The sequence below is a fragment of the Amblyomma americanum genome, chromosome 3, assembly GCF_052857255.1.
Source record: "Amblyomma americanum isolate KBUSLIRL-KWMA chromosome 3, ASM5285725v1, whole genome shotgun sequence".
NCBI classification, from domain to species: domain Eukaryota; kingdom Metazoa; phylum Arthropoda; class Arachnida; order Ixodida; family Ixodidae; genus Amblyomma; species Amblyomma americanum.
The window spans coordinates 181,129,143-181,145,228 of record NC_135499.1 but is presented as its reverse complement, the minus strand read 5'-3'; the positions used below and the strand labels follow the sequence as shown (position 1 = coordinate 181,145,228).

Sequence of the window (16,086 nt, the reverse complement as noted above, 5' to 3'; positions counted from 1 at the left end):
CGTAGCTATCACCTTCCTTTCGGTTGCGCGGTGCGCTATTCTCAAGTTAATTTCAAGGCTCTTTTGAGCCTCTCAGTTTCTGTCCCTTGCGTACGCGCTGACAAAGTGCAACTATTGTATATATTCCTCTTGAGAAATGCTGTTAATTTGCTGTACACGACCATCAGGTACCTGTCAAATGAACTCCATCTCAATGCTAATATCATAGGTTTTTATTTCACGCCGGTTTCTAATGTGTGCCCTCTGCCTGCCTTCAGACCTGTGATTTTTTTAGATCATATATCTCCCATCCTATCGTAAACATTTGGTTCCTTTACCGGAGAGCTCAAGAATGGTTCATTATCTTCATCTCAATTCTCCGTCCCATCTTAATGCTTGAAATGTTTAAGCCATCAACAAAATCCTGCAATTCCTCTCCTGCCCTACTTAGCAGGGCAATGTCCTGCTACAATTGTTTAGTTCTCCTCATCTAAGTTCCTTGTACCACCGTGGACATTTTTAATTAATCAACAGCATGCTGCAGTTCATGTCTCGAGTTACCTAGCAAGGCAATGTCGTCAAAAATTGTGGATTACTGAGGTGTTTTAATAACTTTTATTTCGAGTTGTTTCCAACCTAGTCCTGTAGATACCACATGTAAACACGCGGTGAATAGAAGTGGAAAGGTTGTGCTTCTGGCTTTACTGTCTTACCGTTTAGTATTTCATCACAATCCGATGAAGGACTTGTTTTACTGCTGGGCCTCTAGGTGGGGTCAGTGTACTCAACATGGGTTTCTTCCACATCGAGGTCATGCAATGCTGAAATGACTGCCGGAAAACTTCGTTCCTAACTACATAGAAATATACCTAGAGTGATGGCCGAAACCATTGTTGATACGTTTTATTGTTTTTCTTCTAGATTTTTCTTAGGCGGCTTCGCTGCCAGAGAATTGACTATCCATGCCACTAATTTGAGCTGTGCCGTAACGACCGCTCACATTTCGATGCCGACTCATCATGGTGGGCGCGTGAACAGATATATCCGAAGGGCCATTTGCAAAGTGAGTAAATATTTGGCACGGAAAGTATGCAGGAGACTCTGTCAAGCTGACTGCTATTTTTTTATCTTTGCAGGAGCAAACTTAGTTAGTGGTTTGATTTAGACTTGTGCGCCGGCTTCCTTTCTATGTGGAATCTGTCATCAATGCTCTCCGAATGCAGACCGCGTTCACAAGCAGCTTCCGATACAGCTTAGTTCAAGCGAACGGTCAGAATTATGGGAGCTGTTGCTTAACCTAAACAGCGCAGCATATTTTGTTATAATTTTGAGCTTATTAAGAATAGAATTGGCACAAAACTAGCACAAAACAGAGACCTTCACACAGTTGATACTATGAGTGAATTGTGTTCTAGGTCCCTGCGCCTGACTTTTGCAGCAGCGCCCCACACTCTCCTTTTATTCGCCTATCTCTCAAGCAGCATAGAGCATCGGCAGAATAGTGAAAATGTGGCTGCCTAAAAAGGACCAATCTTTACCAACAAATTTCCATGCTGCTAGGGCTGGAGGACATACCTTCCTCTATCGCACTTACGAGTTTGTGGCACACTAAATGTTTTGTCTGCCTAACTGCAAAGCATGGATTTCTTGCCTCAGTATAAAAAACTTCTTACGTTCTCTTTCGAAATATATTTACCCCGATACCCCAATGAAGGCATATTACTATTCTACTTATATTTCTTCTATTCAACAATTCTTTGCGCCCTTCCGTCACAGTTTTTTTTTCTCGCAAAAAGAATCCCGAACAGTAAGTAGGATTTTCGAAAAGCCAGCAGAGATCCATGTTCTTCATTGAAGGCTCTCTCTCTCTTCTTTAACACTAATAATTAGGGTTTTGTTGCAGACCCATCACGGAACTTTTTTCGGGCAGAACATGTTAGTGACATTATATATATATATATATATATATATATATATATATATATATATATATATATATATATATATATATATATATATATATATATATGTTACGAACGTAGGTTGCGTTGGCTCCGCAGAATAAAGATTTAAGAGAAGTGGGCACTTCTACAGAGACCCATTTTTTTATGAACGTTTCGACCGTGGTGCGGTCTTCTTCAGGTCTGTCTTCAAGACCGCATTGCGGTCGAAACGTTGATAAATAAATGTGTCATGTGTCTCTGCAGAAGTGCCCACTTCTCTTATATATATATATATATATATATATATATATATATATATATATATATATATATATATATATATATATATATATATATTGGGCACAGATTCCTGAGAAAACCCAGGAAATGTTTTTATCTTTCTTGCCTGCTTGCGCCAATTTCCGGCTTTGCTCTAAACGTATACATATCAGGAGGCTCATGGCTCAGCTTGACGATCTTCGAAAAGAAACTCCTCAAGAGCGCAGTTCATCTAACCCGTTTAGATTACATGAAAATTTAGCCTGTGGTCTTAGTGTGTGAATATTTATAAAATCAGATTACACCTGACATTTTTATTTAATTGGCCAAAGCGGCGGTGTGTGCCGAGAGCCACGCCGAAGTGATAGGCGTCGAATTTTTTTTGCCCGCTTCGAAGAACCGCTTTCTGAGATTGCAGCAAGCGCTTAAGCCGTGAGGCTTCATCAGATCGGAGCTTCTGATAGCTCGTGGTGCCAGTGTACCTTGGTAAAAAATATATAGGATGAGGCGCAATTTTGAGCATTGGTACTGTCGTTGTCTCATTGAAAGTCAACTTCAAAGCGCTGATCACGCTACTGGCTCCCAATGGTAGTTTTTGAGACCTTCATATAGTCTGCATCACATTGAAAGGACTTTATCTGAGTGTAGCATGCCCAGAGCCGTTCGGGTCTAGCAATGATGCAGAACTGCAGTGCCTGAAAATGATGACGAACGCGTCTTAATCATTTCAAACGTATGGGAAAAGATTTAATTTTACAGCGTTTCGGTTACCTTCTACTTTGATATATTGATGAAACTAACAAAATGCATGTATTTTGCTCCCTGCGAAAAAAAAAAGCGACCTAATATAGGACAAGAGTTCCAGAGGCAAAAAAAAATCAAAGAAAATTACTTAACAATTCCTGGAAACGCTTCATTTGAACTTGATTTTAGGATTAAGAAATAGGACGGAACTTTTCCATCCAAAGTGGGGAAAAATTTACAGTGGAATACAGAAAGCAGTATGTACCCATCTTCAATTTATTTTACATAAATCAGCTTGGGTACTGACATCTGGGCGTAGTACACAGCCTCTAATGAAGCCTTACCAAAAAAGATTTTGGAGAAATATTGAACAGAGAGAATTTGTTATTTCACCTGATTGTGTTATTAGCTTGTTGTTGCGATCGTAAAATTGGTATATCGGAGCCCTTTATCATTGCAAATAGGTTATAGCGCATAGACAATAGCGGGGTGTGGTGGGCAATTTTCGAACTGTAAATATGGGTTTAAAATAATTTGTGCACAGAGGGCAATATAAAATTCGACATGTGTTTCAACACTCAATGGTCGAGTTGTTACCAATGTTCTTAATACGATTATAGCCAGTATATTCAAGACAGTCCAAACGGAGCACAGCCTAGAACAGCTAGTACATATATTATACACATTGGCTAATTAATTGAGAACGCGTGTGTTTACCGAAAGCCTAGTACGTTACAAATAACACAGAAGCAACGAAAACGTCGACTGAATGCCCCGTCTTCTTCAGTTATTATGATTTAAATTTTAATGTCTGAAAAATTATGTACTTTTCGATTAAAATAAAACTTTAATGTTCATGCTTGGCAATGCTGAGTCAACCCAGAAAATATGCTAGAGGTACAATATAATAATGACAATAGATGTTACTGCTTAATCGAAGGATGAGAACTTGTGCTAAAGTTAGCATTTTCGACCTGAAGCAAAATATTCGTACAAACTCGTCGAAAAATCTCTCTTTTGATAATATATACCTCACAACTGTTTACCTTCTCTTGTTCTATTTTTGGTGACGCAAGCAGCTCTCATGCAATGACTCAAACGGCGCCGCATGTACAGTTACTTAAATTATTGTGGTTAATGTTAGTTGGCAAATTGCTTGCAGTATAATCACTATTTTCGATGACATTATTCATTGTCGAAGAAAGCTAGTTTATTAACCTTGTGTTTCCATGCGATATCCTCCACTTTCTAGCCAACGATAATAACTTGTCTTGTGCAAAACTTATTAAATCATATTCAGACTTACCTTCGTTAACAGTGAACTCAGTAGCATCAGGCGTCGGTCCAGGGTTTAAGCGATATGTAATATTCCTCTTTTGATACGTACCAAGAACCTCTCTTTAAATAGGCGCCACCTCCTGGCTGATAGAATAAATTTGCTTAATGCTATTTTTAATGCGAAAAATACGTCCGGAGGGAAGAAATTATGAAGATATCTGCCTCTCAATCTGCATTGACTATCATAAATTGTCGTTCAACAGGGCCGCTTTCAGCTAATGTTTACTGTGATTATTTGAAATATTTGTTTCTGAAAGCAAGTGGACATGCCACGCAGTGGATGTATTTGAAAATTTGTTGTGAAATACCGACTGCTTTGTGGAGTGTCGGGGCTCACACTCAGTTCAAGGTACAAGAAGGGTGAGGTTGACGAACAGTGGATAATGTACTTTGTCAAAACGGGCGCGATTGCTTGTAACATACACGCATCTACGTGACGAAAATAAGCATTCGTTTGTACAAGAGAAAGGGTCCAATTAAATGCGCATCGTGAAGCGGACTATGCGAAGGTTAGGTTGGATGTTATTTTTTATGACCTTTATGAAACGTACTTGTTTATTCATAATTCACGTACATAATTATGGAAGCTTCGAAAAGACAAAATGGTGTCTGCAATCTTGTTAAGAGTGAAAACCACAGTTCTCCTTAACTCTAATCCTTTATTCTTCGACTTATTTTGTTTGGTTTCCACCCGATGCGATATCACAGCTTACCAACGAAACAAAATTTGCATGCATGTGCTCGTTAACAACATACACACCTTGATAATTTAAAATTGTGCTTTAGTTGCTCACAAAAATCAAAAGTTGAATTTTTCAGCACTGTAAAAAGAACGAAGTGGAGGTTGAAATGAAACGTACGCTAATGTCCCCTCAGGCCCTTGGGAGAATGCATACTTAGAGCAGCCACAGCCGAAGAAAGCCTGCTGGAGGATGAGAAAGAGATCCTGGGCAGAAACATGAGGATGAAAGCCAAAGAGAGTTTGAAGAAGCGAATAAGAAGTATCTAAATGCTTACAAAGATTAATGGGCTCCGAATACTACATAATCTAAACATGGTAAGTTAGAAATGGGGCGGAGATTGGTGAAGGCTGGCGGCTTGGCGACTGTTGGCATGGTGGGGATAAGTGAGGAAGTCTAGGATCAGGATAGCGAGCCTTCTTCTCAGGCGGTGTCGTAGAGGCAGAGAAGGGGCTCTTTTGCTATGTCGGAAATGTTGCGAAGTTTGCAGTACGTGATAACAACCTCAGCGAGAGCCGATCAGGTGGCGATAGCTAGAAATACAGCCTCAAGGCTGGGCAGTGTGGAAGAGAAGTCGAGGTCACTGTCTTTGAAGCCTGCGTATGGCTAACAGGGGAAGAAAGGCGGTGGGAGATGTATATCCCCAAGGGTTGCGAAGACCTCGTCAGAAGACTGTGTGGCCAGGACATTGGCGAGGGTAGGAGCAGGGCTTGAAACCGGCTCCTTTTAGATTTCTGATAGAGCGCCTTGTCGAGATCTATTATTGACGCTGTGTGGAAGTGGTTACATAAAAAAGTTAGAGGAATCGAATACAAGAAGATACACATTGGTTTTGAGCATAATATATAAATCGATAATTTCAAAGCTATAGAGATGTTGAAAGAGGAAATGACAAATGCGTTAGTTCTGAACTAATTTTATTTTCTCTCCTACCTGGCCTAAGCGGCAGCACCTGCCTGAGATGTTCACTGCCTTTGCGACGAGGCTCTTACAGGTCCAGCTGTGCGCAGGTTTCTTTGTTGTAGGCCATCACTCCATCACCGCAGTACTCGTGGTATTGATCTATGCAGCTTTGAGGGACGCCGTCTTTTACTTCAGGTGATACCCACAACGTGCATTCTGTGCAAGGAGCAAAGTCTAAAATTAATGATACGACGAAAAAGCGGCAGAAGCAAAAAAAAAATCCCTACAAAGTGTACAATGCAACACTGGTTTTATGCGTTCCGTGAAGAAAACGCTGCTCGCAACAAAGAGGTACCCGCCGTGGTTGCTCAGTGGTTAGAGCGCTCGGCTAGTGATTCGGAGTACCTGGGTTCGATCCCGACCGTGGCGGCTGCGTTTTTATGGAGGCAAAACGCTAAGGCGCCCGTATTCTGTGCGATGTCAGTGCACCTTAACGATCACCAGGTGATCGAAATTAATACGGAGCCCTCCACTACGGCACCTCTTCCTTCCTTTCTTCTTTTCCTTCCTCCTTTATCCCTTACTTACGGCGCGGTTCAGGTGTCCGTCGATATATGAGACAGATACTGCGCCATTTCCTTCCCCCCAAAACCAAGTATTATTATTATTATTAGCAAAGAGGTACTCCAAGTTAAATAAAAAGGGTTTATATTTAAGCACGCAAACTTTTATTAACAACCAGCAATGGTTAAAAAATTGACAACGCACATGTGGAACCATAACACTTATAACACTTTTTATAAATCATGCGCTCCCTCCTAAGGAAGCCTCATTCGTGATTTGATCATACTATTTTTTAATCCACTAATGCTTTTAACGGCTTCATTTTCAACTCTCTTCTTCCGGAGATATCTTCCTTACGTCCTTCCCCACCTTGACTAAACTCGAGTTTCCCCACCTTGACTAAACCACACGCAGTGAGATATAATTTTGAGTTGAATTCAAAACCATGCCTTCTAGGCTCCAGTATGGGAACTGGACACGCAGCGCGCTGGGTTCGGCTTTGCCGACGCATGCTGAATTCGCTGTGCTTCCTTTAACTGGCATGCATTTGTGCAAAGAGCACTTGCTCACATAATATAGTTGACGTGAAACTCGCGGCACAGGAACAACAACAGCGTTGCTAAAAACTGGAGCTAACTTCGTGTATACGCATCGAAACGCAAGGAGTAAAGCAGAGCTGTTTATAGGTGTCAATATTATGACGAAGTGGCCAAAACGCTAAATTTTGAAAACGTCCAGCTTTTTTACGGTCAGAGTTTCATCTGTAAAAATTACGGAGGACACTTAGGACTACTTGCGTGCTTTGAATGCAAAAACATTGCCTCATCGTGAGCTCTGTTGCGAGGTTCATTAACGATTCCTTCCTTCCTAAAGGTCCGCGTATACTCAGCATACAGTCGTAAAGAAATGCATACGCTAGGTCCACCTTTCATCGGCATGAAGCAACGCGGTTCTGAGGCCTATGGGTTGCAGGTTTGCCTCATAATCTGCAGGTCCTTGTTTCAGTTCCCCGAACTGTCGGAAAACATTTTACTGCGCTTCGTTACAGACGTAACTGTATTATTGCTTAGTGCCGACGTCATGCGAGATTTGGTGACGTCACTGCGGTTTTTCAGAACACTGCTTCATGTCAACGCCACCTGGTTTCGTTGCCAATGAGCCATATAGAGTTTTCGCATTAAAAAATGGCGAGCACCACATTGTGCATGCAGGCCATGCCTCGCGCAGTGTGGCACCTTCGTTGTCGTAGAATAAGGTGTGTGGTCGCTACACGCAGGCACACACTTCGAAACGCTTTCAGTTTGCTACGGCGTTCGAGGAAAAGCCAGGTTAAAGTTTCAACACGGCCGCTTGGGTCGGATGCGAAGCGGGGTCCGCTGCGAAATGCCGGAAACACTTGTTCACCGTCCGGGTGACGGCGTGTAAACGCAACCTCCACGAAACGAGTGAATAATGGTTTGTTCACTGAGAACGCTAGCTTTCTATACGGTACGTTGGCAACAAAACGAGCCACATATTATGTGTAGGTGAGACCAAATATATTAAGAAGCACTCGTCAGCGTTTAAATTGTATCACGTGTTCCACAGCGAAGATGGTATCTTTGGTTCATACGCAAGGGCACCAGTGCATGGTGTGGGTTAAGATATCTAAAATTCTTCCAAACATTTTTATCTAGGCTTGAAAACAGTTTAATCACTGAATCGGCCTCCGCAATATGTCCGAGACAGTACTTACGCATTCATGCAGTAGGTTTGGTCTAGGCGTAGTACGGAGTAGACCATTACTTTATTGACATTATCGCGAGGTACCTTCTTTCGTTTATGAGACATTCATACAGGCGAGTTGTCGATTTTACACAACCGCGATTTGTATGCTCGTTACTGTAGATACTGTTTTGTTGTAGCTGCCACGGGAAGTTATTGCGGCGCCTGATGACAACTGAGGAACTGTATACGCACAGACGTGTTACACAATGAGGGACGTGACTTAGAAGTGAGGAGAAAGAGCATGGTAGATTCCAAGCGTGATTCTGAGCATTTTACTTCTACTGCTGAAGTATTTTTCTAAACACTGATAAAAACGATCCAATTGTGCGTATGTTCAATTAAAGTGCTCAAAAGTTTGCGAGGCAACTCAAAAGTCATATATTTGCATATTGTGCAAACACTTCGCTGCGCCGCCCTCAGCATCTATCCACAGCGCATTCAAATAGCCTCTCCTTGCTCTACGGTGGATAGTTTTTCGATCTTGTGTCTGCATTTTTTAGCATGCGAATTATATGTACGCTGACTCAGTAATTATATGTAACCTGATTCCAAACATCACGTCGGTCAAGCTCACCTTGCCTGTTGTCGAATGGAAACTCCATAACAGCACAGTTCTTATAGTCGGAATAGATGAAATGATTCGTGAGCCTATGGTCATTATCTGCAGATGGTCAAAACAAGCAGAATATATTATTTTTTGCAATCTCTTAAATAGCCAACGCTCTAAATTGACTTCTATCAGTTAAGTTTGCAGTTTTCAGCTGCATTTATTCGCGCAAAAGGAGTATAAAAAACCCGGCAAGCATTCGTAAAGAAGGCCTGTCTTATTTATAAACCTTGTGTTCACCACGAAACTGAATGAGCGAGTGAAACTTTTTTTTTTAAGGGATCAAACATCTCCTAGGCATATTTTGGGCAAATGAAAAGTAGAAAGAAGTTCTGAATTGCAAGTGTAATGTGTCACTTTTATTGCATACTCAGGGAAGTATAGGGCCCGAAATGGGTGAATTATATTAAGCTCCATAAACAGCACGTTTCGACATTGAAGCTATGAAAATGTTCTCAAACTGCCCTTTATTTGACAGAGCGCTGCACTGTATCCTCTGGTGTTTAAGTGGCTTAAAGTGTACTGAGTGAATATTGATGCGCGATGTTTTAGTGCTACCGCTCTATCCAGCTGATAGCTGATTTATACTTCTTTTATAAAGCAAAGAAGAAGAGGCGAAATAACATGACCGTCGAAAATATTCGAGATTTCACGAAGGATTTGCGGAGGCAGACGTCTCCTTAATGGCATGCCGAGGTGGATTGAGAAGCAGCTGTTTCCTTTTTCTCCAAGCTTGTGTTGACAGTTCCGCAAAACGGGTTAGTGTTTGTAAACAACAATAGTAAAAAAATGAACCACAACTTTCAGAGGACTAAATGTTACCGGTAAACGAAATTTTCCAAGTGATTTAAGTCGAAATCCTGCTGATTATAACTGCCGTCTCGATTGGACTAAATATTTGTGCATAAAACAGGCGACTGAAAATGCAGTTTGCGTGACGCAAACCTTTCCATTCAGATCTTTAGTTTAGAAAGAAACGGTTGCTGCAGCCACATGATAATAAAAATTTAAAGTTCAATGTCATAACTTATGCGGTGTGCCGGAAAAGCATATGTGATTCGCCTGTTTCCCGCACTTACTGCGTTACAACGGCAGAAAATTGCAATATGAAAATAACGCTTTAGGTGAAACAATTGCATCAGCAGCGTGCGTTCTACTATGACTTTAGTCATAAGGTAACAGCAGGCCCACGCAAATTACACTCAAGGTTAGTATTTTTGCAATTCAAACGCTTAATCCTATTCAGGTTTACGGTTAGTCTTTAGGGTTAGGGTTCCCCGTGATGTTTCTTTGGTTATCTACGGCTTTTCAGCCTATTTTATTGTTACATATGATTAAAATTACTAAAAAAAATTTTTGTATTCATCTCAGCCGCCATTAAGTCTCCAACGCACAATAAACGAATTTGCATGCACATTATGCATAATGGATTCCTATTTACCGTCATTCATTGTAAACACGTTGGTGTCAGGAGTCGTCCCAGGATACACACGGAAAATTATGTCTCGCCTGGAGTAGAAGCCATAAGTGGACAGTGATTAGGTGCTCGTCGTCGTCTATGAGCACATTAAATTAAACATAGTGTGTTTTTTTCAAGAGGATGTAGTGTCGTGGATAAGCCAGTCTCCAGTCTCGATGTCTGTAAATATGTTGCCTGCTAAAGCAATAATCTAAATTGTTATTCTCAGCGAACAATAAACATGAGCCAATCAGAACAGAAGCAATCACAAAGAAATCCTTTGACATTTGCTGCAGAATAAAGATACCAGCTAATCTTTGTTCCTTTTCCGCAAGAGCAGAGACAAGCCAGAACAACTGTAAAAAATAAACTGGCCAAATCCGTCACTCGGCCTTATTGCCCCGTGCGCTGAGGCGTCATTATGTGTCGAGAGAAGTTCTGATTCACAGGCTGCAGTTTGCACTAGAATGCCTTTTGTAGCAGATAATTCCTGCCGGACTCCTCTTTCTAGCTTTAATGCATCTATCCCCTGAGTGGGTACGGGAACAAAACAAGAGAAAGACTCTCGTTTTCACCTTTTAACCCCTCACTGAGGACGTTCAAACTACAGAGCAATGTAGTCTCCTTTATCGCATTGCCTCGTTTCTAAAGTTGATGTGCTAACAATGCAGTTACTCCCGCACTCTCGGACATGTAAAATATGATTTGTTGGAAATAAAGGCAAAAAAAACCAGAAGCGCCATTTTCTTGCATCAAGTTATCAAAAATACTTTCGCTTCATCCCGCTCCATGCCATCGGATAAACTTGGAACCAAAATCTAAAACATGGTTCCTCATATAAGATCAGAGGGGTAAAAAAAAATAGAGAATCAGAACTTCGCAGGAAAAGCCTCCCTAAGTTGTGCCTTCATTTGAACAGTCTATTCGAAGGTTTGGATTGACAGATAACCCGGCTGGTAAGCTAGAATTCAAAACAACCTCATTGTGCTGAGAATTCGCATTGAAAACTAATGTTGATTAAGGAAACAGGTAGAAGAAAGAAATGTTCAGTTCATGCAGAATCTTTTGTCTATAATTCTCGCATTTAAGTTGGCACTGTGTTAACACCATTATTCTTTAAGAGGAAAACTATTTAAGAACTCAGGAAGGGCACTTCTCATTCATGCTTATGAATTAATCGTTGCTTGAATACTGACAACGCATTTCTTTTCGATTATGCCGGAAACATATAGATTTTTCAGTTTCATATCTCAGGGTGAATATTTGTGAGCATACCACCTGCGAAAGCAGTAGACAGAATTTTAAACTGCCCCCTCAAAAAAGCGTTGCGTTACTACCCACATATTACAAAAATAAAGCAAACACACTGTGCATGTATTGTTTTGCTCAAGTTGCTCAAAAGCATTACGAGAAGATAAAGCAACTTCGCAAAAAAAAAACAAAGAAAAATAGGCGAAAGGTTTTCTGGGGTAGTTCTTGACTGCGTGCCTTTGCCCTTGTCATTGCATGCAGCTTACTTTTTCCCACGTGAAGCAAACAGCGTGCAATCGCATGCTATGTAGTCAATTTGAACAAAGGTGACAATAAAGAAATATTGTACCCTTGTAGATGTTTCTGTTATTTTTTTTTCTTCTTAAGCTACAAAAATTATCTTTTTAATATAACTTTCTGGAGAGGAAACCTAGGTCCTATACACGGCCACTTAATTGCACTGATATACATCCTTTGGAGCCCTTGCATTGCGCTTCCGATATGGAGCAACAACTTTACCATTCGTCTGCGCCGTATAACGTCGCAATTCACAGCTACAATTGCACAATTGAAGTAAAAAGTTAACTCTCTTCATTATCAGAAGAATTTCATATCTTTATGTAAAAACCACAATTAACGAAGTTGAGCGACACTATATTTATTTTTTACGGCAGCGTTGCTTAATAGATTTTCTGTTCATGAAATTCGTGCAACTCCACATTAGTTATTAACAAGTACTAAACAATCAAACTAGCATATTAAGGTGAAATAATGTGCGAGGAGGCTCAATAGTCACATACTTTTCGTGTCCCTTCAAACCCTTGAAAGAAAAAATGTAGGTGGCGCTTAGGGGGTCCTCTTTGAATTCCGTCCGTTCAGCAGTGAGGCACTCGAGGTCTCCATCCTTGTCAAGGTCGTAAAAAGCCACAGCAGATGGAAAGTTCTCGAAGGACTGTAACAAAGAACAGCGCGAACTTATTTATCCGGTTTGCTGAGCATCTTTTCTGGTTCAAACTTCACCCCTAACTACTATCGAGAACTTTGCATGGATTACATAATTTGCTATCATGCTAGCTAGCATCTTCATCTTGAGGAGAATTGTGGTGGCATTTTCCTCGAATTTTTCTTTTAAAAGAGAGAGAATGAAATTGTTCGCAGCAATGTGAATTATGAGATCTATTCATTAATTGTTTGATGGATTTTAAAACTCTTTATTCGTCGGAAAGAGCTTGCTGTTAAGAGGTCGCGTTATGTGGTCGGGAGTACATAGCCTTCGACAACTTTGTCAGCCCACTATTTTCCATTGTGGTTTTTAAATGTTGCCACCTGCCCAGCACCGCGCGACCTCCGCTCATAGTAGAAGACGACGACGAAGCGTCGGGTGGCTCGAGAGGCGCGCTCGGGCTAGAAAACCTGGTTCTGGTACTAAAAAGTACTAAAAAGAGTGACCTCATTCTTGTGTTCTCCCCAATGCCTACCTGCACGCCTCTCCTTGGGTCGTGACAATATGTCGTGGCTTGTACATTGTGGATTTATGATTTAGGTAGTGAATCTGGCGCCACGGAGAGGGCACCGCTACTGTGGGCAAAAGGGCTTGAAGTCCCTGCCGCGTTCTGTTCGGCGAGGCTGTGCTTGAAGATCATGTCACCCTTCACTGGCGGTTTGTTGCTCGCGCAGCGGTACAACAGGGACCGCCAGCGCCTTGCGTTTGATCTCTGCCCATTGCTCCGGGCGCCAACACTTAGGCAGACGCAACGACCCTTTCTCCGCTTGCGACCCCTGGCCGCTCCTTACCACGCCGCGGCCTTTGTCCGAGGGAGGAGGCACTGGCCCGAGCTTCTGCACACAATTGTTCCTCCGTGCGATTGACGAGGGCTCCACCTCACATGGCAAATGAGGGTCTGGCAGCGAAAAGTCAGCGCGACCAAGCACCCCGGCCCTGAAGTTTCCCAAGCCAAAAGCAACTCCTTAACGCGTAGCGTAGTGGCAGAAGGAAGTAACTCTGAGGCAGCCCCAGAGCGGTATCACCGGTCAGCGCATATAGCTCGGCACACAAGCATACTTGCTCTGAGGGGGCTGCGTCGATTTGCCTAAAGCTGCCAAGGACGGTCAAGCTGCAGGGTGTGCGTATTCTCCGTGCTACTAGCAGGAAACGAAAATTGGAGGCGACGGCTGGTTCGATCCACCCTCCTTGCGCATAATCCATCACGTCCGCGATAGACACATTTAAACGCGCTGCAAGCACATAGGTCACTCACTCCCACCGCGGTCGTCTAGAAAATGCCCAGCCTCCATTGCGATAGCACAGAGAGTCCGTCGAGGCGTTACGGTCACTTCTAGTCATCACATCCTGTTTGGTGACGTCATTTCTGGTTTTGCGGTCTGAGGTAATGCTGGCGGTTTTTGAGGAAAGGAAATGGCGCAGTAATTGTCTCACATCTCGTTGAACACCTGAACCGCGCCATAAAAGAAAGGAGGAAGTTGAGAGTGAAATAAGAAAGAAGTGCCGTAGTGGAGGGCTCCGGAATAATTTCGACCACCTGGGGGTCTTTAACGTGCACTGACATCGCTCAGCATTCAGGGGCGTCTTTGCGTTTCGCCTCCATCGAAACGCGGCCACCGCAGCCGTCTAGAACAGCGAGCGAATAGGTATGGAGGAAAGGAAAGTGTTCAGTATCTGTCTCATTTCTCAGTAGACGCCTGAAAAGCGCTATGATGGAAGGGGGGAAGGCGGTAGTGAAAATAAGAGAGAGAAATGGGTACCGGAAGGGTCCGGAATAATTTTGACCACTTCATAATGTAGAGTTGGTTGAAAAGCGGAATACGTGGCTGAGCGGAAATTCGGATAGCTTGTCTGTTGTTGACAAAAGGTTTACAACGTGAGCAGAGTCTCTTCAACTCGACATTGTATGCTTTCCACTCAATCCAAAGTTATAGTAAGTGCGATTTTGAGAATTTTTATTAGAGCGTGAAAATTATTTCTCATAAAAAGAAAACAAACTAAGTACGATAGGTAACTAGCTACCATTTGTAGCCAGCGTGTACAATGAAGGCAGGCGTTTTTCTGCCGAAATGGTCTGTTCTGCGACAGCCGCGTGGCCGCTACTTCGTCTATCGCGTCAGCGGCCGCCTTAAACAGAAGCCAGAAGGAACCTGTATATTTATGCTAAGAAGCCGAATAGAACTACAAATCAAGACAGCCATCTGTAGTTCTCAATTTGTAGCTATCTATTCCCCATGTTTGAAAACTTCACAGCCCCTCTTTATAACAAATACTTTGTTACACCAGACTGATGACCCCGAAGCGCACTCCTATTGATTGCTGCGTGTTATATGCGGATGTGCACAAAGGACACGATTAAACTCATTGCGGTCAGTTCATTTCTTGTCACTTAGTTTTCTTAAGGCGCCTCGTCTATATTATTACTTTTGTTGTTTCATAAGTAACAAACGTTTGCAAAATTCATCGTCGTTTAGAGACGTGATCTCTCTTAGCCGCATGACAATAATCGGCTGAAACGAATGGTACATACTGCAGTACTGCACGCCGGTCCCAAGTCCTAACAAACATTCTCCGTCTACCTACATGTCTTTCGTCCATATTCGCACCGTGACACTGCCGCAAAGCATTTTAATGTTCGTTTCTTCATGCTTACTGCCGCTGGCACGCGGATTTATCTTTTTGTCTTTAACTCAAGATGCGACCAGATTTTTATCGAATGATCTCAGTCAGGAGAAAGCAATTCATTTTTTTTTTCGACCTGTTGTGACTACTTTATACGCCGTTTCTGGAAAGTTTGTCAGCTGGGCACGACCGAGAGCGGCGGGCATTCTGTTCGACTACCACCGAGCACGCTTGTTGCTATCACCGCCTCTGAGTCATACTTTTTTCAGTGCGAGGCAGCCCTAATAAAGACTTCCTTTTGGAAGCCTCCTCGCTCTCTTCCTCTTTGCCGGACTGCCGACACCACTACCTGACAATATCTACCTACTTTTCCTTTAAATAAGTAGCACATGCATCATAAGACTAGAGATTTTGATGTGTGCACTTGAGTTTTTTTCTAGTGCACCGGGGGGGAGTTGATTGAAAAATATATAACTTTATGCTCACCTTGAAAGCACTCGGGATATCGTGTTTCAGCTGGTGATCTGCGTTACTAGAGGCAACCTGCAAAAAAGGCAGCAAAGTGCAGACTCTGCCTAACGTCAATGGAACAAAGCATCCCATGGTACGCCTCTGCAAGAGCACGCAGCTCATGCAACATGTAGGCCTAGGAAATCATTTATAAAGGGTGTCTTTTTAGATATCTCGTGTTTTTTTTTTCGCGCTGTTCACTTCTAAAAGCCTGTCATTTTCGATTGGTCCGCTTGTTTCCGCGGCGCAGAGCAAACATGCCTGACTGCTGCCAACGATCGCGCTGCAGAAATGTCGGGAACAGAAACAAAACTAAGCAATAAAAATGATGCATTTGAACTGCCAATGTTCAGGTCCGCATTATTAAAATGACTGTT

The 16,086-nt window shown here is 42.4% G+C and overlaps 1 protein-coding gene across 1 annotated transcript; it reads right to left on the bottom strand.

Moving 5' to 3' along the window:
* Positions 1–5,933: 5,933 nt before the first annotated feature.
* LOC144123516 (uncharacterized) lies at positions 5,934–15,817 on the bottom strand. Its single transcript, XM_077656333.1, has 5 exons — positions 15,686–15,817; positions 12,375–12,526; positions 10,306–10,373; positions 8,832–8,918; positions 5,934–6,142 (listed from the first exon to the last, which is right to left on the bottom strand). The coding sequence occupies exons 1-5, from the start codon at positions 15,800–15,802 to the stop codon at positions 6,012–6,014; spliced, it is 555 nt and encodes a 184-aa protein (XP_077512459.1). The 5' UTR covers positions 15,803–15,817; the 3' UTR covers positions 5,934–6,011.
* Between the last annotated feature and the right edge of the window lie 269 nt (positions 15,818–16,086).

Coding starts and splice junctions, on each gene's coding strand:
- LOC144123516 (XM_077656333.1), bottom strand. CDS start 15,802: ATGGGATGCTTTGTTCCATTGACGTTAGGCAGAGTCTGCACTTTGCTG. Junction 10,374..12,374: donor GGTTTGAAGGGACACGAAAA/GTATGTGACTAT, acceptor CTTCTACTCCAG/GCGAGACATAATTTTCCGTG. Junction 8,919..10,305: donor CGTGTTTACAATGAATGACG/GTAAATAGGAAT, acceptor GACCATCTGCAG/ATAATGACCATAGGCTCACG.